The sequence below is a fragment of the Anser brachyrhynchus genome (genome assembly GCF_964034855.1).
Source record: "Anser brachyrhynchus genome assembly, chromosome: 5".
NCBI lineage: Eukaryota > Metazoa > Chordata > Aves > Anseriformes > Anatidae > Anser > Anser brachyrhynchus.
Genome location: NC_137699.1, coordinates 42904199 through 42929912, shown reverse-complemented (window position 1 = coordinate 42929912; position 25714 = coordinate 42904199). Strand labels below are relative to the sequence as shown.

Here is a 25714-nt window from a genome sequence, read left to right as displayed (position 1 = left end):
GGGAGCTCTGAAATCAACACTTAGATAGGAATAACTGTTGTTAAATAAAAACAAAACAAAAATATCAAGATTTACTGTTAGTGCCCTTTGTGCCACCTGCTTTGTGAAGCACAGGAGATCAAAGGACCGTAGTTCCTCTTCTCTAGAGTCTGTTAGATGCTCTGAGAAAAACTGTGCATCTCGGAGATACTCTTTTAAGAGCAGATCAAGGTACTTGTCCTGCCCCTAATGATTTTTGAGAGTGATTATCTTAGCAAACAGTCTGCAGGTCAGGGCTCTGCTAGAGTGCAATTTTTCCTCCCATTGTTACCACCTTACTAATGAATGTTTGCTGAATGTACAGTTAGGACTTTGCAAACATCTAGGGTTCATCCAAATGCAGATGAAGCCTTTTTGTGGCTCATCTAAAGGAGCGTACAAGCCTTTGTGGGATACCATCTCCTTTCAGTAGGCTTCCCGTTGTGCGAGTTAATTGAATTGCTGTCTGTGACCTCTTCCCTGCCAGACTAGCTGCCTGGGTTGTAGTGCTTTTTGTATCTCTGTCACATTGAGGTGCACAAGCTGGCCGATCATTGCCATCGGAGGTACTGCATCATGTTTCAAAGCGTGATACTGAGTTTCTGTAGCGAACTTGCCTGCTGTAATGCTAACACAGATGCCCGTTATACCTGAAGCTCCTTGCTTCTGTCAGTTGTGCAAGTTTGGCTTCTGTTATGGCAAGTTATCTGCCAGCTTCCACTGAAAATTCATTCTAGTCTTGAAGCTCTTTTCCCTTGTATTTATTTACTTCAGATCTAGCCTGCGCGTTCTTGTGCTCTAAGGGAATAGGAATGCTGTATAGTGGAGCTGGAAAACTTTTCTTAACTTTGGTTAGACACACAGAGCAACTTTCAAGGTGCTGAGGTGACAAATGGGTAAAAGACTGGGCTAGAAGCTGGCATGTGCTACAACAAAAGATGCATTTGTTCCATGCAATCTTTCCTTTTATACACAGAAAAGACTTGACATCAAGCCTTAGCAATGTTACTTAGTTTGTTTTTTTTAGTCTGCATTGACTTTTCTTTTCATGGATGAAAAGCTTTCCACATCAGTCCTAAGCTTATTTATTCAGTTACTGTCCACTTTCGGGTGTTGCTCCTGCACTGGGAGTCGAATGCAGTTGTTATCCTAAAGCTATTCTCTTCCCCTGCCGTCCGTCTCCCCCCCCCCCCCCCCAAAAAAAAAACAAAAGTGGTTAGAGTTAGGGTAGAAATCAGTCTTTGCCAAAATAAAAATATAAGTCAGGAAAGCCAACTCAACTATTTAAGTCTCTAATGGACTAGCCGCTGTCATGACACTAGCATGTCATGTTCCTTTGCTTTCCATACTCCTGCAGTCCTTGCATGGATAGTGCTTTTAAGGCTTAGTCCCACTTTCTCACAAATGGATTTCTGTGTGCTTCTATAAATGTGAGATCTTTAAGTTTTGCAGTCTTGGGCTTCTCAGCCTAGTAGCTGACTTTTTTAATTACTGCTTAACTGAGTTGTATATTTTTTCCCCAACAAAGGTTTTTCAGTGAGGTTCCAATAGTGTAATCTCTAATTGACTTAAAAACCTAGAATTGCAGGAACTGTCAGTATCAGGGGGAAAGTCTTACCTAAGAGTGAGCAGAAAGTCTCATTTTAATCTCAGCTGTAGCCAAGTTCTGCCTCTTTCACTCTTTGTCTAGCAAGCAACCTGACCCGTATGTCTACAGAGACTTCAAGAGTTACCCAATTTCTAGTGAAATCTGTAAGACATGGGGCAGAGGGTATTTTCAAATAAGCATTTGAAATAGGTTTATAGAAATTGCAGCACTTCAGTCTTTAAGCATTTTATTAAATGCTTAAAGATCAATAACAGGAGAACATGGAGCAAGAAGCCACCTTCTGCTGCTGTATTATCATCTTCTGGGCCTGAGCACAGACCTCAAAGTCTTATGATGTGGTTACTTTCTTTGTCCCTTCATACCGCCTACTAGGTACTGTGCAATTACTTTCCCTCAAGACAGAAATTGCTTGTATAATTAACTTGGCTAAGAGGGAATACTGCATGTGCCATACTCTTTGGAGTGACAGGGTAGGGGATGTTTATTCCTTTCCTCTACAGTTGCATATGCTGTAAGCTTGCCTACGTCCTGGCCCCAGTCCCAGCTATTACTCACTTCCCTCGAGGGAGGGGGTATGCTATGCCTGAAAGATGATAGCCTGAATAAAGTTGGATCCCCCTTGCTGGGGGAATACACTGAACCTTGCAGCTGACTGTCCTTTATTAACCCAGCATTTGTCTGAGGAGTCCTGGTGAGGTCATTAGTCTGGAAGGTCACTACAGTGCTTAAGCAGAATTGCTTTTCTGGCCAGGAAAGGAGGCTGGATCATATGCTGAAGAGCAGAATAGTGGAAGGAGAGGCTTGTGTTAACCCTTAGGAGTATCAGTTCAAGACAGACATTTATGTTGTTTCATCCACTGGCTTTTTTCCATACAGCCTGGCAGATGGCTGTTGAGGAGGAAAAGATGAGTTTTAACCTTTGCTGCACAGCCACATACATGCTTCTTACTCTCTGGCAACTGCCTTTTTGCATACAGACATGCTTACCTGGTCACATGCTTGATGGAGAATGAGGGTTCTTCCGTGTCCTTTTTCCATAATGTTGCAAAAGTACAGGACGTCTATACTTAATCTGTCTGATACCATCACTCAAGGCTGTGCTTTTGTCTTCTAAACTGACTGACAAAGGGAAAGCTTAAATCAGAAAGAAAGACAGTACAGACATCTTGTTTTCTCTGCACAAGCTGAGAGCAGTACAGAGGGAATTTTATTGTCTAAGTGTCAAAGGAAGCAGGAAGAAGTATCAACATGAGGGCTATGGGGAGTGCAATAAGAACTAACTCTAAATAGGGGTTCTGTGCTGGCTACATAAAGACACAGAACCACACTGATTAATTACAAAAAGACACATGATATAATTTTAAAAGAAAGAAACCTTCCATTTCTTAGTTAGTTCTGAGCTGTACCAGTGATAAAGATGTCAATGGTTTGGAGCACCCTATCAGTGCTAGAGTATAATACTGATGTGCATGGAAGGGGACCACTCTGGTCCCACTAGCACCATCTCAACCCTGACCTGGAGGGAAACTCTGCTCTGCAGAGATCACAGGGGATTCAGTAGCCTTCTGGGCCTAAATTGAGTTGCTTTTGAGCAGACAGGGCCAGGGCATCACTGAAGGAGAGTGGTTGTGATACAGGTAAACACCTGCTCAGAAAACAGACAAAAATAGTAAATTCCCTAAGGAGTTCAGCTTGGTTGCAGAGGGACCATCTCCACCTTGCTCTGGCAGAGCGAAAACCAAGCTAGAATAGCACTTGCTTTCTTAGGTTAAGTTATAAACTCCATAATGAAGATCTTAATGTTGACAGGACAACAGTGTAAGACCACTAGAATACACGGTGTTATTTCACCTACTTACACACACAGTACACATGGGACAGGGCATGCCCTGCTCGTATCTGGCACCTGATCACTGGGGCTGCTTTAAACACTTGACTTAGATCGAGCAAGTGGTTAAAGCAGCCACCTAAAGTAATTAGCCAGAACCACTGGAGCACGGTAAAGCCCATCTAATCCAGACTCTTGCCCTTTGGCAACAATAGGATTCTTCTGTTCATTATGGTTTCTTAAAATCTGCAATTTTAAGGACAGTCATGTTTCAGTCTATACAACACCACACGTGAGCCCACCTTAAGGGGCAGGCACCTGGTTAAGGCTTTCACCTGAAATACTTAAAAATAATTAAAAAAAAATCATGTTAAACAGGCAACAGCAACACAGCTACTGTATGAACACAAACTATGTTTCAACCACAGTTCTGGAGTCATTTATTCTGGTAGGCATCCAAGCATACTCTGTACTGACCCATGCAGTGGCACACAGGTGAAATAGTCATAGTTAACTGAATAAAAGCACTCCACTCCCAGCTAAAACACTTGCTAACATACCTTAACTTCCTAAAGACTCATTTAGCTCATCACATTAGAATTAAAAAAAAACAAACTAGTGTGTCACAGGCTGATGGAGTCTTGATCCTACTTCTCAGTATATATTGATGCCAGTGTGACACCATAGCAGAAAGTTCTTGGTTTTGCTCACTGATGCTTTTATCCATTCAAAAAAATTGCAATTGGCCAGCTATCAAGGGACTTGTCTACATAAAATATAAAGAGAAATTATTTATTTCAAGGTTTATGTTACATTTAAAATAGTTTTGCTAGTAGTAGGCCAGCATTTGTTGAAGTTGAGTCTTTCAAAGCTGACCTAGACTTCACATACAACATAGGCAGTGTCTATCTGTTCTCAGTGTATGGTCGCTATTCCCTTGCAAGGGGTTCAGAGGGACTTGTACTGCAAAAAAGACATCAGATGAGACGTAGTGAATAGTGGAAGTTTACAGGCCAGAGCTACGTGAGCAATCATGTTAATATTTAACATTAAATAATTAATAAGACTCCTCAAGAGCCATCTTTTTTGTCCTGCTGGCACTATGGAGTACAAGATACCCCCTACTTATTTTCGTTTCTTCTCTGTAGCTGTCAGGACTGCAAAAGTGAGAAAGACATGCCTTCAGCCTTTCCTCTTACAGTTAAAGGCAGACAGACCAGAAGCCAGGCTAGCTGGATGAGGGAGCTGAGGTGCAAAAGCAGGGTTCATTTTTCATTGTACCCACAAGTTTCTTAGGGCATAAAACTGGATTGCACTAATTCTGTATCACAGGGGAATAGTCTTGTTTGTTATCAGTGAAGCTAAGCTTTGTATTGATGCTATTCATCTCGTTATAGAGCTGGGGGGGAGAAAATTGGTCATTTTCCATTTCTTTGCACCATCTATTAAACTGGGGATACTGAGACAGTGAGGGGCAGAACTTCTTCCACACAGAGAAATAGAAGAAGGCTTGAAATAGTAACCCTAGCAGAGGGCTCTGCTCCTGTGTCCATCTTAAGAAGTCAATACCAGCTGCATAAGAAGAATTAAATGCCTCCTAATGTACACAGTTGTGCAACTAAATCTCAAAAGAGGATATTCTTGTCTGGCTACAGGTGGTGACTGCTGAGGATGTGGATTAAGAAACCTTGAACTCTACCTGTCATTCATTCCTTAAACATCCACTTCCTTTGGTTTTCTAAACTATTGGCCTCAGCTACATCCTGCAGGAAAATGCTTAATTACCAGGTCAAACAAAGCATTTTGTTTTAAGCCATTCTGCTTATCCAACACTGTTTAACATCCCTTTTGCCCTGCTCTTAAAAAAGCATCATTAGCATGCAACTGACCCCTCAGTTACCCCGTCTTTTCTGAAGTCTTCTCTCACCCAACACACTTCTCCTCTGCAGCTAAAAAGGCTTAGGTCTGTCCAGTTATTGAATGTGCTCTGTATGAAGCTACTAATTATTCTCAAGAGTTTTCCAGTTGCTCTGATTTAACTAACCAAAGTCATGGTGAGGATGCATCCCAGTTTCAAATAAGTGACTACTACATTTTTTCCCCCCTAGATTTCATCCACTTTAATAAAGCCTGACATGCAGTCTCCTTTGCTGCTTGCATTTATTATATGATTCACAGTGGCACCTGAACTTTCAGTCTGCTGCATAGCAAACAGTACACAAAGGCAGTTTTTGGCTTCCAAGTCACCTCTATTAGTTAAAGTTAACTGCGGTACCTTTACAGCTAACAGCATTGTTAGTATCCAGACACTAAATATGTTCATTTACAGCCACAAAATTGATCAGAGGATGCATTCAAATGGCTGCTTGGCTTGCTACTGACATCTAATTTCAAATTATTGCATGTAGCTGGAGTGCAAGGGAGGGGACAGGTGTTGTACTGCACTGTGGAAATAGGCTTCTTCTTTTGCAATTACCTTGTCTTAGGTAGCGTAACTTGCTGTTGATCTCCCTTTGGATTGTCCTCCTAGTCATGCAGCATAGCCGAAAACTAATGACAACTAAGAGAGCTTGAAAGGATAGACTGCATGGCATGGATATAACTCCATGGATATGACAATTCAGGATTTACAATTAGGAACTTGTAAGGCCTCATTTAAATTGCTTGTGGGTGGTGCTTCAGTGATTAATACTGCTTTAACTCAACAGAAGAGATGATTTGTGTGGGGATAGGAGCCCATTCTCTGCCACCAAAATAGCACTGCTTATATGAGTATGGCACAGCTATACCACAACAAAAAGTACTGACGGAGCTAAGCTCCATCTTTTTTCTAACAAGTCCACAAGAAAGCATAAGCCCAGTTCTAACAAAATTAAATACTTAGTATTTCAGAAAGCTCAGCTCCTTGTCAGTGTTGTTATAAAACAAGACTTAGTTTCCTTCCAGGACACCAACTCCCAGGCTCAATTTTTGCATCCCCTGGATCCATGTGTCCAGATCACTTTGAGGCCACGCTGTTCTGATTTTGGCAACCCCAGTGTCCAAGCCCTAGGCCTCAAAAGAGAGGCCTGACAACACTCCAGATTTCTGACAAGCATCACACAGCTTAATCAGTAGTACAACACTCCTGTGAAAAGAAGGGTAGGCAGAATCAAGGCTGTAACCAGGCGGAGAGGCCCTGCCCAGCCATTTGGGGAAGGCTAGCGTAAGTGGTGCTGTTAAATACTGCAGCAATTGGAAGAGCTAGAACACAAGCACAGCTCTGGGACTGGGAGGGGGAATAACTTTCAGGAGGCTCCAGGCTGAAGTGGTAGGAAGGCAATCTCCTTGAGCAGGGCTTCCCACCAACAGGTGCCTGTAACTCTAGCACTACCATCAGCGAGAGAGGAGAAAGACCCTTGCGGAAAGGAAAAATGCTTGTAAAACCTGTTCAGATCATTAAATCCTTTTTAGCTATTCACTCTTAAAACTTATACCTTGGTGACTGAAATGTCTTCCATGAGCTTTCACAGTAGCAATCACTAGAAATTAATAGAAGACCGATGAAGGGATGACTCGAAGTTCAGGCTACCAACCATCCCGTGCCTCCCTCTGCCTCCACTGCTGATTGATGTCTCTGTGCCTGTTTTCACATGGCAATGGCATAGGCATATCCTGACCCACTTTACCACAAAAGGACATATTGCAACAGCTCCTCAGCATCACAATGGGTGAAGAGGATTGTCATCCCACCATCTACCATCTCAGAATCAATGAAATTCATTGAAATAAGCAGAATCAAACATACAAGATATGATTACCCCAGATGAGAGGCCCTTGCACGATCAATACATCAGGCTGAGCAAATTCTGCCTTCTCACAAGAGCAATGCTAAACAAAGCGTGCAGAATGACAAAACCAGGAATTTTTGCACAAGACGCAGGGGCCATCCCATTCCAGCATCACTCCTCCCTCAGCCCTGTGGGCCTTGCATGGGCTCACGACTTCTGTGCAGACAGGGAAGAAGTACTGTTTACGAGATGCTTCATCTGTGTGCTGTCAACCCAAAAAATTTGATAACAAGTCCGCTGATCCCACTCACTTTCTATTCTCCCTGCAGCACACTCCCACAAATGTACAGATCTTTTTATTTCTTTTTTAAAAAAATACTTGTTTCAGTGAATTAAGATGGACACCTCTCCCAGAAACAGGCAGGTGAACCCTATGGGACCCATGGGATCCAGCTCTGGGACTGGCCCACTCGGAAGTACCTGGGAAGACCAGCACTCTGTTCCATTCCTGCTCCCCTATCCCCTTTGTCAGAATTGCTGCAGGTGCAGGTCCCAATTGTGGCCAGCAAGAAGTCTGTGGAGCCAGGCACACAAGGCACAGCTCTCTTCACACACGGATTTGGTACCCATTGAGGTCTGGCATGGCTTTGGAATCAGTAGGTTTCTTCTCACCAGACGGCCTGCGAGCAAAGAGGTTAAGAACTATTAATAAATAGCACAGGAGAAGCATACAGGAAAGCTTCAGATTTATCCTATGCTACTGAAGGCAAGATTATTCTTTAACCTTCAGTAACTTTCCCAGCAATCTTCACAGGAAGAAAACACAGGTTAGGAGGAACACACCAATACCCCAGACCATTTTCAAGAAAACAGTCTAATTTATGGAATCTTTTTGGGGCACAGGTCTGTGAGACATCCAAACTCAGACCCCTAGGCAAGGATAAATACCAGGTACCACAATCACTGTCTATTTAAGCAGCCTTTCTCCTCCCCACCTAAACAAAACAACCACCACCAAACACACACACAAACAGAAATAAACAACAACAACAAAAAACAATGGCCACCCAAGCAGTGATAAACTCAGAAAGACAGAGACTACAAACAAAATGCTAATGCAGGTCTGAGAAGTCTTCCCTGTTAAAAAGAACCCCAGTAAGTCATCAGAAAGATCCCAAAAAAACCAAACCAAACCAAACAAGAAAACCCAGCAAGGCAGTCTGTCAAAAAAAAAAAAAAAAAAAAAGCCACCAAAAAGCAGATGCTCTGGATAAGTCTTAAGACCAGCAGCCCCACTCACCGTCGGTCCCCACGGCTGTTGCGCCGATGCGGACTGGCCTGACCTCTTTGTGGGGAGGAGACATCTTTCTTTCTGTCCTTGGTAGGAGATGGTGGCCCTGTTCCTTTGCCAATCTACCAAAGAAAAAAAGAGTACCATGAGCAGAGAAACAATACTAGTAGTAACTGGAAAACCAAAGCCTAACAGCTATTAATTGTATGGGAATAAATGATAAAAAAAAGCAAGGCAAGTGAATCGAAAATACAAAAGCCAGAAAATAGAAAACAAGCTACAATCACAGCTACGGCTCCAAGGAGCGTGTACAGTGCAAGGTATCACAACAGCAGTACTGTGTGCGTGCCCATTAGTTAACCAGCCTGACAACAAAGCAGAAGAGCCTCCAATTCACCCTCCACTCCACCACCTGCCACTGCCCCCTGCCATTCACTCCACCAGCATGCCACAGGCCAGGCAAGACAGCGGATGCTGCAGCGAGTTACTACTCCACCCTCGCTGCTCACCTTCAGCCTCATGTCACGGGCATGCCTCTCAAGGTCTTTGCGGAAGTCTTCCCGGCTTAGTTTGTCTAGATCCAGGATGGAGTGCTTCCACTCGATCTGCTCCACGCTGTGTGGGTCGTGGGACACACAGTGGCCCAGCTTCACCTTTTTGAGTGTGTGCCAGCAGCGGCGATACGCCTCTTCGAAGTCAAAGATGAGTTCGCTTAGTGTGCGGAAGACGGGTGCTTTGTACATGAGCTCCTCACGTCGGCTGATGCCCAGTGCCCCATAGCGGCCCCCAAAGTTCACCCCCAGCACAATGTGTCGGAAGTAGTTCCCTGAGAAGTGGGTTTTGAAGCTGATGGGGAAACGGTCCAGCGTGGTCATGTTGTTGGTGAGGTAACTGACAGCAGCCACTATTCAGGAAACAACCAGTGATTCCACTTGTGTGGCAAGATACTTCCTGCCTGCTCCAAACCCTGCCAGCCTGCTCAGCACACTCACCACTGATTCAGGCATCACATTGACAGGGTTTGTTCTCCAAATCAACAGTCCAGCTCATTGCAAGCTGTCCTAACTTTCATGGGGAAATCAGGCAGTCAACAATGGGGAGTTAATTTCCAGGCAATTTTGTGACGCAGAAGTTGCAATACTAACACGTTTAGTGTGCTATATTCCGTAGTTACCTAGCTGCAATACTGTAGCATTATTCATCAGCTTGTTTTAATCTGTTTTACTAGCTGTTAATTTCAACTAGAAACTGAGGAACCTCCAGGACAAAGTACTCATCAGACCACTCTTCTGAACCACTCGCCATCTATGCCCCTCCAGGTGGTTTTGCCACTGTGCACCAACAAACTATAGCCCAAGTGACGTAGGTAATGCCTGGAAGGTAGCTGGGAAAGACGTATTCTTTAAGAAGGCACAAGCCAAGAATTAATAAAGGTATTGCCTAAGCTGACAGGCAAGAAATCTGCATGTTAGACATAATACTGAAGTGACATACACCATAATTAGATGTTGGGGAGGATCCCTAATTTATCTTAGTGTAGAACACGTGCAGGCAACACTGCAGTAAGGGAACAATGTTATCCACAAAGGACCTCCTGACCTAACCCTAGCTAGTATTTTTGCTCCCTTTACGTGTTCCTTACATCGGTCCTTTCTCTTTTACTTGCTTCCAGAGTTTTCCAGAGCAGCACCACCCTTCTTAGGGAGGGAAGAACAACTCTGAAGAACTAGTTTGGCTATTTCAGGGGATTGCTTGGATTTGGATTTTATTGGCAGGGGTTTTAGGAAGAACTGGGAAGGGAAAACAGGGGTGTGGGGCTAGGTGACAATATTATCAGCAGTCTTGAAGCATCATAAGAGAGCAGAGGAGAAAATGCAGGGATGGGCAGGCATGCACATTTCCAAGAGGAAAGGATACATTCCCAGGATCACAGCTTCCAGGCATTTGATTGGCAGGGCCTCTTTGGTCATTTCTTTGGCCAGATCCATCAGCCTGTGGAAAGGGACAAGGGAAGGACAAGGAGAGTTAGGAGGCTTGCACTATGCAAGTACGGCCAGTTCAGCCCTTTTGCAGTATATATGCAAGGTGGGTTTCCAGGAGAGGCAAAGGCCCATCGAGGACAGGGAACAGGTGTGTATCTTCCTTAGGAAGCTATGAAATCCAAACCTGCTCTCCACCGCTTACTGTCACTGCTTACAAGTTGCTCCTTCAGTGAGTTGCAACAAAGCTGCCTATGTGGCCAACCTTGTTCTCAGGGAGACAACAGCTCTCAGCTTAGTAAGTTCTGGATGGACACCTATGTGACCACAAGCAGCTCAAAGGACCAAGGACCAACAACATTTGCCTCACAAAGCTCAAGGGCAGTGAAGGCCTCTTCTCTGGCATCACACAACCCTGCTCTCCATTCAGCAAGTACTGCGGAGGAGACAATGCACTGCCTACAGCACAAGACATCTGGGGTCACATAAACCTATGGAGTAGACCAAGAGTAAGAAGCCAGTCTTGAGAGAGTCTCAATATGCTGGCTGATAAAACCAGTGAACATCTGGTGCTTATCTCCAGGAGCTTATCAGGTGCAGTTCTCCGAAGTCTGCAGTCAGAATTCCCCTCCTCCTTCCACGTATAAACTCTTCAGTTTATACTGCAGGAGTTTTGCAAGCCTAGATACTGCAAAGGCACTCACAAGTACTACCAAGTTAGCCCTGTAAAGATGCTTGGCTTTTATAAGGCTCATTTAGGGCAGGACCTAGCTTCAGAATCCATCAAGTTCATGTAGTTATTTTACAATTAAAAGCAGGCAGAATCTGTACATCTTTGAAATACAATTCTGTTATTTTACTGGATTTACTGATCCACGACAACAAAACCTACCCTTGTCCTTGAGACAGGCCAGACGCAGCTCTGTCCAGCCATACCCCAGGCAACAGACAATGAAGTCAGCTAAAGCAGGATGGAGCTGCAGCACTGAAAGCACTGACTGTCATCTAACCTTGGCCAGTGGGTACAGCAGGGCCCTAATGTTTTAAAGCAAGGATTAAATGTGGCAGAGGCTGCCAGCACTTACCCAGTCAGAGGTCTGCTCTTCTTAATCTCAAAGAATTGTGTCCCAGTGTGATTGTACCTGGAGGCAAGACGTTAAGGGCTCGACAGCTTGGAAAGGAGAGTTTGAAGAAAAGCTCTCTGAAGAACTTTATTTACTTACTATTCTCACAGCAGAGTTGGGATGCTACAAATACAACACCGAAGCAAGAAAGTTCCTTCCTCTCTATCCTGCATTTCTCCCATTTATAGTCCTTCCTTACTCCCGTATTTCTTTCTTGTCTATTTTTCTCTCCCTCCTCACTGTATACATGTTTCCACTCCGTTTCCCAGAAGTCCATGGTGACAGCCCATACAGAGGGGCTGGATGCCAAAGATGCACAAAAGCAGGGTTGCCAACTCTTCTTTAAGACAGCTACAGAGACAAATGCTTGAGTAGGATGACCCGAGAGGCAGTTTTCTCTCCACCACAGCTCACCTAACAGTGAGGTGACATGCTGCAGTCCGTCTGAGACCCGGCTCTCAGTGTCTCACATATGTAATAAGGTAACAGTAAAGGATACTGAAGCTCCCTGATGTAGCGCTGTACAGCTTCCAGGCGCTCAGGGATGGGGGTGGACGGCTGGAACGCAGGCACACTCGGTATGGGAATCTGAAATGGGGAGCAGAACATAAATCACCGCTTCCAAACCTCTCCTGCTTCTCGCTGAACTCAGTGTCATGTAGTTACACAGAGCGTGTTCCTCTAAAACCAGCCCCTTTTTGCTGCCAGAAGTGGCCACACCAGGTAGGTTTCTGTTCCCATACTGATAACTGGGCATGGATTCAGAAATTGGCAACACCACTGAGCTGTCAGAGAAACCACGTGAAAGGGTCCGGCTCTTCGGCAGCATCACCAGGGAAGAATTAGATAAATTAAGTGACAAGGCAAAATGTGAGACAACAATGCCATCAACCAAGAGAGCTTGACCTCATTTGAGTATGCAAACCAGAAGGCACAAAACAAAAACAAGAAGGAGACAGAAGGAGGCAAAAGTTGAGAATGAATTTCCCCAAAGCCACTGGAGCATGGAACAGGCTTGTAAGCAAGGGCTTACAAGTCCCTTACTGCCTCCTGGCACCTCGGGTGAGTTGGCACTGACTAAGACACAGGCTTGACAGCATAACGACTCCCCACCTTCAGTGTCTGTTGTCTTGAATTACGTAGTCAGAGAATGACTTCCGAAAGTTCACCATTCAGACTGCTGTCCTATTCTGAGGCCTCAGCCTTATGGGCCCAGTCCAATTTTCCTCTCCATTTGCTCCACATGGGATAACTGCAGCTTTGTCGGCAGCTGAGAAAATGTGTCTAAGGAAGGAGAAAAGTCCTGTCTGCTCAGTTACAGTGGACAGGCAAGCTTGGATGGCAGACAGCCCTGACAACACATTCATTCAACAAATATAATGGAAAAGGCACAAATTTGGTGCTACTGAGGGGCTTGGAGACAGAAGCCGGCATCTTCCCTCTGAAGGATAGCTCCTGCCTTTCACACACCCATCTGATACCAGACTGCAGCTTTCCACAGCACTTTGCTTTTTAGCATTTCAGTTCCTGCTCAGACTTCCCCCAAAGATGGGTTATCCCCCACCTAAGAAAGAGTGAGTCAGAGCCAGCTCTTCCCTTGGGGCCTTCCACTCCGCTGTGCACTGTTGGCTGCAGACTTGTAGCCAGCAGCGCTGCTTAGCCACTCATCACCTTCCACATGCATTTCTGCGGCCACTCATTTCCATACCGTCTTCCCCCGCCCTGGGTTGGCAGAGGTGGCCAGCGAACCAGGCCGCCTGAACCAGCTGAAAGCCGAGCCAGCGAGCATGGCTAGGTTTCAGTCTGAGCTGTTCGCTGACCTGCTTTGCCACATGGCCACACGCTGCTGCTTCTCGTGCCAGCACAGCACAGGGGCCAGGGACTGGCCCTGCCTCTGGAAAATGTAACCTGTAATTGTTTTTTCAAGCTATCTCCAAACACCATCAGCAAGTAAACATTGAGTGCTCAGTCTCTTATCAATCTTCTCTCCCCCATGTTTTTAATCCTTCTTTTCTTTTTTGGGGGAAACAAGATAGCATCATTTGGCCACTGGTACCCATTTTCCCAGCACTTTACCTGTTATTTCCAGTGCCTTATTTCTGTACCCTGCCTGGAGCAAGGGGAGGCACTAGCAGAAAATGGCACAAGAGCAGGAGCAGATATGAAACTGGGTTTGTTCAACCACAGCAGGAGCAGGGAAGGCTCCAGAGAGCAGAGCAGGGATGGAGCCATCTCTGGAACTGTGCGAGCTGAGTCAGTTTGGATGCTGTGAGCTGATACACTGAGTCATAGGAAATCATTTCCAGGCAGAAACAATGAGAGAGGTATCAAGCAGGACAGCCTGACTATTCAACTTTGTTTCATTTCTTCACGGTGGAGACTTTCATGCTTTTTGAGTGGAAGCAGACTGATGAAGTTCATGTTGACAGCACAACTAATGACTCTGGTCAGGTACTCCTCCTTTTACTGCTGCAACCCCCCAGATCCCCTGTTCCTTAAAGGACCACGTAACACTGACACAGCGCAATGGCAACCAGTTCAGCAGGGGACTAGTTAATGCCGAAGAGCCGCCTGCACCTCAAGTAATTAAACTGATGAAAGTACAGCGTGCTCACTCTCTCTCTCCCAGATCTGGGCCTGCAGCCCAGACTGGGCTACAGTTTCTTTTGCATCAGGTCTACAGCATTTTACTGGGGCAAGAGAAGAGAGGAATAAAGTCTCCATCCCTCAAACCCACACCGATGGGATTGGACACGCTAACACATTATTCTTGCCCAGCACTATCCACTGCATATCTCAGAAGGGCTATAAATACTAGGCAGTCCTCACAATCCTCCAGAAATCAAAGAAGAATTAATTTGGAAGAGAAACAAGGGAAAATCACATCTATTTTGCTTTCCCTTTAGTTGCACTGAAAGCTGGAGAGAGAGTTAGGAAGAGAGCCCAGATTTCCCAGAGCACATACCTCTGCCAGGCTTAACAGACTGCTTGAACATGTCTTTGGTCCCTCATCACTTGTGTGGAGGGGCTGCATCACCCCACTCCTAGATTCATGCACGCAGCCGGGCTGGCTGTATGCATAAGACTGGGACTCTAATTTCAGAAAGGGGATCCAGAGAACAAGAGATTTTCACGTACCAAATGGGACATACTGTACATGAGACAAGACAGATAGGACAGAGGAAAGAAGCTCCACCCTTATCCATATCACAGAGGTATGTTTTTGGCCAGCCTAGTTTAGCAACAGCTTCTGTTATGGTGCTTTTATGTATCTGAACTCCTCCCTAATTTCCCTTTTGTAAGCCACATGGGAACAATAGCAATCCCAGTTGTTAGCCTGACTAAAGAAATTGGATTTTTTGCTTCTCCATCTATACCCGTTAGATGCAATACTTCCTGTCTTTGCCCTCCTAACTGCCGCATTTAAAATCCAGCCCTTCTTAATGAGGCAAGTGCACATCATTTTGTGTTTCCCTTGTGCAGCTCCAAGCAAAGCAATACCACACCTTGTAGCTAGAAAGGAAACAACCTACAAGAGGCTGGCACTCTCAAGCTGTGCATGCATGGTCAGTCGACTACATCCTGCCAACCTGGCTCAGCTTGCTTGGTGGGTACCCCAAACCTACCAGAAGGATACCTTGGACCCCTGAGGAGATCTCTGAGCTCTCAACAACTCAGTGAAAGACACGACCCCTGCAGCTGATCTGTGAACACTTCTATGTCTGATCACAGCCTCGTGCCATCATCATTTTATGGCATTAAGTTTAATTTATGGACAACTCTTTAAAGAGTTATTTTCCCCAACAGCCAATACTGGCCACTCTTCAAGGCAAAAATTTGGAACTAGGCAAACCGCAGTCTGACTCCAACACCTAAAGACTTATTTGCCTTCTAGCATGTGGAGAGTGTTCAGGCTTTCAGAGGAGCTGGCCCTGCAGAGTACACTCACTGCTCTAATTCTCATCTGTTGCATCAGCCATGCAAAGAAACTTAATGGCACAGAGATGCATAGTGATATAAGCAAACCTCAAAGATAAAAATACACCCCTAGAGGGGGAAAGGAGCTAGGATAACAGCTCATTCATCCTAGCTGTTTCCTGCATCCCAGCATCCTCTCATCTGTACGCCTGGTGAGCTCGGGCATGGCATCTCAGATTGCAGAGCACCGACTAGAGTTCATAGATCTAGATCCCAGAGGTGCTAGCAGATACACACACACAAAAACGGACAGACTAATGTCATATTATTCCAGAGGAGCTCATACTGCTTACGTCCCCTAACCGTAACCATCTGGCACTAAGACTGTATAAGACAGCTAAGTGAGAACAAAAGCAGAAGTACTTCACATTAAGACCCAAAGCAGAGACTGAACACAGTACTTCCCTCCCCTCATGCACCATTCGCTTGTTTGTGAGCTTCTTTCTTCCCTTTCCCCTACCAAACCAGCCCTTTTGGTCAGGAAATTAAGTACTGCATGTTCTGACTGCTCAGAAACATGCTTTCAGCCTTCACCCAGGTTCAGTACAGTCTGAGGAGAAGGAAATCTGAAAGGGAAAGAAAAGTCTTGTGGGGTTGGAAGAGGGACCATAATCAGGGTTCAAGATTTGTTCTGGGTGCTGCCACATAACTGCACAGCACAAAGGAACTCGGATCACGCACTTCTCCAGAGTTCCTCGTGGAAAGCGGTACTGATTGCCTGTGCGCTGTATAACAGCATGGTTTTGCTTACTTCAGTTTTCCATCCCAGGGATTTAAGTCCTTGCAATAAAAAGCCTGAGCAGAAAATCCTTCATCCTTTTGTATTTGAATTTCCTCTAATAGCATGATGGGGATACTCCCCTAGCTGGTCAATGGAGTGACACACCAAGTGTTTGCAGTGCCTTTTGTTCACAGGATGCCAATGGAAAGGGGAGCTTTTGCTCCAGCTGAGGTGCAACAGCAGACAGCAGCTATCGCAAGCATTCACATGCAAATGATTCAGTCCGGCACAAGGTTGGGAGAAACGATCATCGGTTCCTCTTTTCATAGAGTTCTCCGCAGCAGGGCCAGGGATACGCTCGGAAACCACATCTGGCCCTACACCAGCAACAGGCTCTGTGAGTGTTAGATAACTCCTCTTACAACTCCTGGCCGTGAAGGGTCCCTTTTCCCACAGACACGGTTCTGTGCAAGAATTCCGCCTGCAAACGGCTCCCAAACCCGGGTTCATCTGGTTCAACGCCTCACCTCCCTTCTCACCTCAAGGATCTGGACTCGAGCCTCACTCCCTCATCACCTAGCCGGCCCCCCGCGCTACCTGACGGCCAGGCCCCACGACAGGCGGCTGCTCCGTTAGCACACAGCCCCGTGGGGCAGGGCACGGCCCCGCAGGGCCCCGGTCACCGCCCGCGGGAGCCCCCCGGGGCCCTGCCCCGAGCCTCTGCTCCCTTTGTGCGCCCGGCGGGGCCCGGGCCGGGCCGGCCGCCGCCTGGGGGTCCCCGCGGGCTCTCACCTTGGGCAGGTCGGCGGCGCCCCGGATCCTCTGCGCCACCCGCTCGCCCTCGGGGTGGATCCTGGCCACATGCCGCCACATCCGCTCCCAGGTGGGCTCGTCCACCGGCAGCCCGCCGCGGTTCACGAAGAACGGCACGCCGCCGTCGCGCAGATCCTCCTCGCCCTCCTCCTCCTGCTCCTCCTCCCGCGCCGCCGCCGCCGCTTCGCCGGTCGGGGGGCGCCTGGCGGCGGCCGCGGCCCCGCCGCCCCCCGGCATCGGCATCGGCATCGCCGCCGCCCGCTCTCAGCGCCCGCCGCCCGCCGCCGGCCCGCCGGGGGCCGCGCCCCGCATGGCCCGGCCGGGGGGCCGGGGCCGGCACCTCCCCCGGCGCTGCCTCGCCGCCGGGCGGATCACAACGCGGGGGCTCGGCGGGGCGGCGCCGGGAGCCGCTGCCGGCCGCCCGCTCGCATCGGGCCGCGGCGGGGCTGGGGGCGGAGGGGGCCGGGCCTGCCGCCGGGGCGCCCCCGCCGCGCCGCCTCCCGAGCGCGCCGCGGGGCGGGCGGAGACAGCGGCCGCCCCCCCGGCCGGTGCTGCCGCTGCATGCGGGGTAACAAAGCCGCCGCGCCCCGCCGGGGCCGGGCAGGGACCGGCCCCGCTCCGCCCAGCCCCGCTCCGCCCCCGGCAGCAGCTCTCGGGGCCGGCCGGGATGATGCTGCTGCCGCCGCCGCTGCTGCTGCCGCCGCTGCCCGGGGGCGATAAGGCCGGGCCCGGCTGGGCCGGGCGATAACGGGCGGCGATGGAGCCGCTGGGGGCGGCGCCGGCGGGGGGGCGGCGCTGGGCAGCGGCCGTTTAACGGTCGCCGGCAGGGGCGGCCCCGGCCGTTAGCGGCGGGGATGGAGCCGGCGGGGCCCTCGGCGGGCGGGGGAGGGGGGGGGGTTCGCGCGGGTGAGGGGGAGGCGTCTCCTCATGGATCTCCTCATGGAGGTGGGCTTGGAGGACGCGGCAGTCGGGGTGGGGCCGCCAGGTAGGGTCCTGTGGGTGGCGGAGAGGGGAGCTGGGGTGCTTCTGGCTTACGGTAGCCCAGGCCGAGGGATGGAGAGGCAGTGAGGGAAGGGCTCTCCTGGTGGGGACCCAACAGCCCACCTCCGGGCGTGCTGTGGGAACCCCGTCCCTCTCAAAGGAGGCCCCTGTAGGATGTTTCTGCCTGTGAAGAGCCAAAATTCATCCTTATACAGTCTGGAGGAGCACCGCAGGCAAATGTACAGGTGCTTTGCCTTGACTTCACGACCTGGTTCTCTGTTTCAGCCCTCCCGCGGCATGGCAAAACATCGGTCAGAGGGGTCTCTGCAAAATGCAGGAGATGAGGGAGCCCCTCCTTGTCCCACGTGCTGCCAGCACCACTCTGTCCCCCTCTTGCAGAGCCCAGCCATGGCATGGGCAGGACTGCTAGCCATGTTTCCTCCCCACCCATGTCATATTAATGTCCCACATGTCATTAATGCATTTATGGAAGCTCTAGCATAAAGATGTTTTGTAACTTGAACGTAAAAGAAGCACATACACAGTAATGTGTCAGCTGTTGAGGAACCTGCTAAAGGGCATCTTGAAATGTTCGCGTTTAGCAACCCACACAAAGGGCTGTTGTTTGGCAGCAGGATAGGGAAGGAGGGAAATACATCCTGGGGATGGTTGCTGTGGGATCTGAAGTCCTGAGAACTGGGTATAACCTTTGTGGAGACTGCCAGAGGATTTCAGAGTGAAATGCCACTTTTCCTGTAACGTTCCGTGGGCAGATGTTCACATGAGATTATTTCTGAGGGCACAACACTTGAATGCAGCATCTGTTTTGAACTCAGCATTGCCCAAATTGCCAAAAAGTGATTTTTCTCTCAGGAAAATTAAGCTAAATCCATGCCCCTGCATCCTTCCTTCCTTCAGCCTTCCAAAACAGACAACCAGTATTGCTTCATGCAACCTACATTGACTTCAATAATACTTAACGCGTCTTCTCTGAGTAAGGATTTTCTATTGTGTGGGGACTTTGAGCAGTGCTCATTTATCACCTCAGTAAGATTTCTAGTGTTGTTACAGTTGTCTTTGCCTTTTTCCTGTGTGCAAGTGGAGACTGGTGGATGTTGACTCCTTATATTAAGAGGCTGTAGAGCCTGTGGCAGGAGCCACTACAGCCCCTGAGCAGACATGTTTCGTCCGCCCAGTTCACCATGTCCATTCCAGGATCCCTTCCTCCCCTAGCTCCGCTCCAAACACAGGACCAGAAGTGTGCTCAGCATGAGATGGCAGTGCAGTGCCATACTGGGGGGCAGCACCTGCATTTTGGTGGAGTGGCAGGTGTACATCCAGTGACAGCACTGGGGAAAGGATAGCGCAAAGCTTTTAAATGCTTCTGTTGGAGCTGCGTTGCCTCCCCTGGCTGAAATTTAAGCACAGCTACCATAGAAGCAAGGATGCTGGCTTCAATTTTGAACTCCGTCACTTATTCATGGTTGGTCATTCTTGCCCTCTGTACTTCAGCTTTTCCCTCTGTCAGAGGGAAATGCTAATAACCCTGACTTGCATCCATATATATATATATATATATATATATTTAAGATTAGTTAACATTTGTGGCCCATTAAGAATTATTCTTAAGAATTAAAGAATTAATCTTAAAAGAGTTATTCTTAAGAATTAAAATGATGTGTTATAATAGAAGTGAAATACTATCCATGTATCTTTAATGCCTTGAAATGCACACTCAGAGGAAATGTAGCTTATAATCATCAGCAAGCCTCAAAATAAGGCTGATCAGGGGATTTTTTGTTTCAGTTTGTCTTAGTTAATTATTAGGCAGCGTCCCTCCCTTCTGGCCATCACTTAAATAACATTGCGACAGCAGGAGATCAGTATTTTAAGGTAATAACATAGCACTATGCTTTGTTTAGTTGGGAAAGAACAGAGCCCAGCTGTGCTGAGTGAGCTGGTCCCTGCAGTGTGGACTGACCGTGCGTGGGGTGACAGCAGAGGACAGAGATGTCGCTGCCTTGTCTCCTCAGCTGACATTTCCTTGTCCGTGAATGTTGTTACCTGTGGCACAGGCTGTGTAATGGATGATAAACGCTGCCTCTCGTTGCTGGCAGCAGATTATTGTGGCTGCGACAACCAGGGACTGGAAGGGGGAGGTGATTCTCCCCCCTCTACTCTGCTCTCATGAGACCCCACTGGGAACACTGCCTTCAGCTCTGGGTCCCCAGCACCAGAAGGACATTGCCCTGTTCGAATGAGTCTAGAGGAGGGCTGTGAGGATGATCAAGGGGCTGGAGCACCTCTCCTACAAAAACAGGCTGAGGAAGTTGGGTTTGTTCAGCCTGGAGAAGAGAGGGCTCCAGGGAGACCTCATTGCAGCCTTCCAGTACCTAAAGAGGGCCTACAAGAAAGCTGGGGAGGGACTCTTTGTCAGGGAGTGGAGTGATAGGACAAGGAGTAATGGCTTTAAACTAAAAAAGGGTAGATTTGGATTGGATGTTAGGAAGAAATTCTTTACTCAGAGGATTGTGAGATGCTGGAACAGATTGCCCTGAGAACCTATGGATGCCCCATCCCTGGAACTGTTTAAGGCCAGGCTGGATGGGGCTTTGGGCAACCTGGTCTGGTGGGAGGTGGGGGCTGGAACTGGATGGTCTTTAAGGTCCATTCCAACCCAGACCATTCCTTGTACAAAATATGTGATGAATGTCTTCAAGTAGCATAGAGAGCAAAAAAAAAAAAAAATATCTTTCCTCTGCTGTTACAGGCAAATTGGGATTTCTGTCTCTGTTACATGGGGTCCAAAATTTGTTCCTGTAAACACGGACAGTAGTGACTGATAATGCTTTCTGTTTTGTAATGTCTTCTACATTTTGATTAATATTTCATCTTTTGATTTCTGCCAATCATTTCTGTTTATGCTGTAATTCTATTTATTGTTTTAAATCTTCAACAGCATCAGACTGTTATTTAAGCAGTGTCTCTGTGAACTTGCATAACAGCAATTAAAACACCTACCAGAGATTTCTAGTTCTTGATGGCAATTTTAGGTCACTGTTTCCGTGGTTTAATTAGCATATACAGTTTCTTAGTGTGAACTGGAGCCTTTCATGTAACATTGTGTTGCTTATAACATGGACAGGGGTTGTGCTGTCTTGGCCTCTTTGTGATTTGAACTTCTCTGTGCCGCTCAGTTCCTTTTTTGAAACTTTCAGAGTGGGTTCCCTTTTCTACATGCCTGCAAGAGTTCGGTGAAAATCCTCTTGTGCTATTTCCCGGAGTTGAAGTGGCTCTAAAGCTGTTATCAGAAAACATTCGATTTCCTTCAGTGGTTTTTTTTTTTTTTTAATATTCTGTTTATTTGCGTGTGTGTGTTCAGAATGCTTGTTTCAGAGGCACCTGTAAGTTTGTTTGAGCTGATGTTCTCCGCTGGCCTGAGTCACCCAGAGCCTCTGTATGACACCAGACAGCCTGCAGCGTACTTGGTGAGGGTTCTTCCCCTGCGAGCTGTGCTCCGATGGACCACGGCTCCCCCTGCACCCACAGGAAAACCGTGGGGCATTCCTGGAGATTCACGTTTTCTTCCAGGCTTGACTCTGGTGGCAGCTGTGAGAGGAAGTGAGGGGCCGCAGGGCAGGAAGCGAGGTTTGGCCAGCTGGGGTTTGGAGGGCTGCGAGGGACGTGTGGGGGAGTCCGGGGTGGCCTGGGCCTGACAGGTTAGCAGAGCGCTGTGCTCCATGAAGGGGTGGGGAGGAGACCTCTACAGCTTCTTAGCTGCAGATTTTCTAAGCAAAATAATTACATAAGGTATGGTATTATTTGTATTTACTCTTCTGTGAACATATTTATGTGACCCTTGGTTTTCATGTGGAATAAATGGGGGAGCTGACTTTGTTTAACTTACGGGAAGAGAAGTCTGAGAGGGTGCAGTCTTTAGGCACAGAAAAGGCCACTGAAAATAGGTGTGTTCTGCACTGCCATGATACACAGAACAAGAAGGGATGTAAGTTTAAAACGTAATGAGAGAGTTAGAAATTAGAAAAAAACTTTCCACAAGGACAAGGGAAAACTGGAACCAGTGGTCTCAGCAGAATATGGAGTCCATATCACTGAAAAGTTTCAAGCACTGTTCGTCAGTTTTCAGTCAGGAATGGTTTAGTTAGCGTTGATCCTGCTTTTGGGAGGAGGGAGAAGGACCTATATGACCTGGTAAAATGCCTTTATGGCCCTTTCTTCTCTGACTGAAAATCAATGGCCTAATGTATTGTTCACTGAAGAGGGGGAGGGTTTTTGCTGATTTGAAGGGCTCTCTTGATGGTAAAGTAAGCTAAACTCTGACCTTTGTTCATACAAACAGCCTCATGGGTTCCAGTTACTGCACTTAAATGAGAGAAATGGTGTATATCAGGCTGGAACATCAGAGCAGAGTGGCTTAATGGAAATTTTCTTACTAATATTGTTTTTACAGATTATGCAAACTACCTCTTTTGTTTGATTTTTTTTGAAGCTACTTTCAGTTAGAGATTTGAAAGTCATGTTTTAAGTGGTGGTTTTTGTTTGTGTGTTGTTTCCTTTATCTGTGTTTAGTTTTCTCCAACTCACAACTGTACTGCCTTGAGCCTGATTATACAAATTGTCTTTATCTAGTGCAATGAAATTGTCTGCTGTGCAGGAAACTCTTATGAGGTCAGTGTACTGCCAAGCATTACGCGTATGTTGCAGTAGATCTTTGCTCATAGCAGGAATTCTACCTTTGCCCCTAATTCTGTTTTTGCTGCAGGTCTATTCAGGAATATCTCTAAAGATAACAGCAAAGGTTCTGTTGTTTGATTGCAAAGCTGATATAACCTTTAGTCTGTCTGGGTGATTGACTGGCATAACAGTGCCAGAACAGCCCTTGTTTTGTGGGCAGCTAAGAATGACTTCATCAGTGGCCAATACAGTGACTGCACGTTTTCCTGTTCAGGTGCAGTTATACTGATTACCTTCCCTATGTAGGTCAGATCTAAGAGGAAAGAGGCATGAATCCAATCAACTACTGAAATGTCAGCAAATACTTGTGAAACTTGTGCATTTATCTTCCTTTATCATTGGCCTGTTGAGCTATAACACAACTGACTGACCTTGCCATGTCACATAACCCAGCACATTGTCACATGGCACCCCTCATCCCATCTGTCACACGGTGAATAATACACCAGCCACACATCTTCCTGCGTGTAGAGATCTAGACAGCAGGACGCAAGAAGGCTGAAAGGATAGGACTCGCTGGAAGGAGGCAAAGACTATACATGGTGATCAGAACTTTACAATGGATTAGTTTTATTTGGAGTTTCTCATTTGTTCTTAGTAATAACCCTGTTGATGAAAGGGACTTAGACAGGGCATGGCTGTGGCATTTCAGGGTTGGGACAAACATCTTGCTTCTGTGCCACCCCAGCTTAGAGGCAGGGTGTGAGACCAAAAGCTAGAGTTTTGAGTTGTGTGCAGAAGTGGCATCTGAAGATTAATTCATCCAGAGAGGGAACAGAAAAACCACCTTGATACCTGGGTGCCTAGTGCAAGAATGGTAAGAATAGATGCTGTCTGAAGTTCAGCTGTTTCCTTCGGAGAAGGACCATAGATTGAAATGGTTTTACATCAAATTTTTGTGAAAGGAATATGAATAGTTAACAGGTATTAAGTATTCTACCTAGCTGGAAAGGAAAAAGGCTTTGTTTTCTGAAGAGAGGCAAACTCTAGTTATAGTTAATAGAGCTTTCTTCTTCTATAGGAGTGCTAAACAGACATAGCGAAGTTAGAGTCTGAAGTTACACTAGAAAACAAACAAACAAACAAAAACAAACCAAACAAACACCCCAACACAAACAAACAAAAAACCAAACACATCAAAACCAAAATCCAAACAGCTGGGTAACATAAACTGGAAATAAGTGTACCTGATTCTAAAGTTCATTACCTTCTCCAGTGTGCTTTTAGATAAAACTAGAAGGTTCTTTAATCATAAAATTCTTATTTTCCTTTCTATCTGATATTTTCTCTAGAGGTGGGGAGGAAATGGGCTACTCCCATAAGACCCTTTTTCCTGTTCTGCATTGAAACAGACAAAACCAGACACCTCTGAAAGGTTTAACTGGAACCAGAATAACAAATGCGCCAACACTCAGGCTATGTATTTGGTTTGTTGGAGGAGCAACGTTCAAATCCCACCAGTGCTTCATGTGGAATAGAAATTTGAGCATACATTTCTCACATCCAAATAGGTGTAGTGACCTTGGACTGCAATGTGAGGCTTTCTTCTATGGGTGAAAGTGAGCATTCAACTATATGCAAAAAAGACACTTCTCCCAAGCTAGCCAGAGGTGTGGTAGGTCAGGAAATTATTTGGAACCTTAGGTTCAATTCCCTGTGCCAAGTCCCAGTGTGCATGCAATCTGAACTTCAGTCTCTCCTATCTGTGACCCTACAGATTGTCAGGACATTCTGGAATTGGCATCTCTCCCTTTTGGTTTGATCAGAAAATCCTCCCTGAACCCGAGTAACCTTTCTTAGCAGAAATTTGTTTTTCTTCAACCAATTTCAATAAACTGGCATTTTGCAAGAACAGAGATGTTTTCTCAAGAATTTTTTGATTAATTCTAATTATTTTCTCAGTAAAATTGCTCCTAAGCAGTTTGCTGTTCACAGCTTTATCCTTAGTGTTCCCAGTTTTATCTGTGTGATTCAGTAGTAATGGATGTTTTGTTTCTTGAAGCCGTGGATAAAGTTATTGCACCAAAGAAACTTTCAAGTGCTCCAGAGGCTTCAGAGATCTGTGTTGCATTCCTCCCTCCTCCTCCTCTCTGGTACTGTGCTGTCTCCATGCTTCACCTGTTTTCTTGACGATACACCTACAGCATCTTTGCAAAACATGAGAGTGCTATTCTTCACATTCCGCAAATGGAGAAAAGAGTTAGAGAACCTGAGCACGTGCTTTTACTGAAGATGAAAAGACACCTGAGCTGTGTGATCACTGACCTACAACAGTTTGTGCAGTGGACTGAACCAGCTGACTGGTTCAGAACCCCCTCCATGCAATGGTATCTGAATGTACCAGTGCTGGCTCTGGCCCGTGTTGGTAGAGCCGTGCCATGCCACATGCATTCCTGATTTGGGAACAAACTTTGCAGCGTTCTCTGCTGTGAGGTGTAAACTTGTCTTGAGTGACTTGGTCAAGATCACACAGGAAGATTTTGGCAGAGCAGAGATTTGATGGGGACACAAGCCAGCCTTCTTTTGTTTCTAGGCAACATAAATGGTAAGGGAATGAATTCTGTCCCTCTGGAAAGACTTCTCTGCAATATTTTTTGGAAAGTGGGTTAATTGCTATAACAAGATGAATCTTGGAGACTGGAGATTATTACTTGGAATGGTATTAGTTATGCTAAGGAAATGCTTAGTTTGTTTTTTACTGTTGGAAATGCAAATTTTGATGGATCAGACTTCCATCTTCCTTTTTTGAAGTTAGAGCTGCAATACATTGATTTGCTCTATTATGTCGTAAACTGAAAGGTATTGTTCTACATTGAGGAGTTTATTAGAAGAATATTAGTAAAATGT

At 46.6% G+C, this 25714-nt stretch overlaps 2 protein-coding genes across 12 annotated transcripts in view; one reads left to right on the top strand and one right to left on the bottom strand.

The window, feature by feature from the left end:
• Positions 1-2793: 2793 nt before the first annotated feature.
• VASH1 (vasohibin 1) lies at positions 2794-17402 on the bottom strand. The gene is made up of 7 exons (XM_080595633.1): positions 17111-17402; positions 12119-12207; positions 11581-11637; positions 10434-10508; positions 9026-9407; positions 8526-8638; positions 2794-7905 (listed from the first exon to the last, which is right to left on the bottom strand). The coding sequence occupies exons 1-7, from the start codon at positions 17378-17380 to the stop codon at positions 7833-7835; spliced, it is 1059 nt and encodes a 352-aa protein (XP_080451759.1). The 5' UTR covers positions 17381-17402; the 3' UTR covers positions 2794-7832.
• Positions 17403-18028: 626 nt separating this feature from the next.
• The window catches only part of LOC308196527 (uncharacterized protein), a 129892-nt gene continuing 122206 nt past the window's right edge, over positions 18029-25714 (top strand). For all 11 annotated transcript variants that reach the window (XR_013952257.1, XR_013952258.1, XR_013952259.1 and 8 more), the window contains exon 1: positions 18029-21600. The gene's annotated coding sequence lies outside the window, so the exon portion shown is untranslated. The remainder of the gene's footprint in view (positions 21601-25714) is intronic.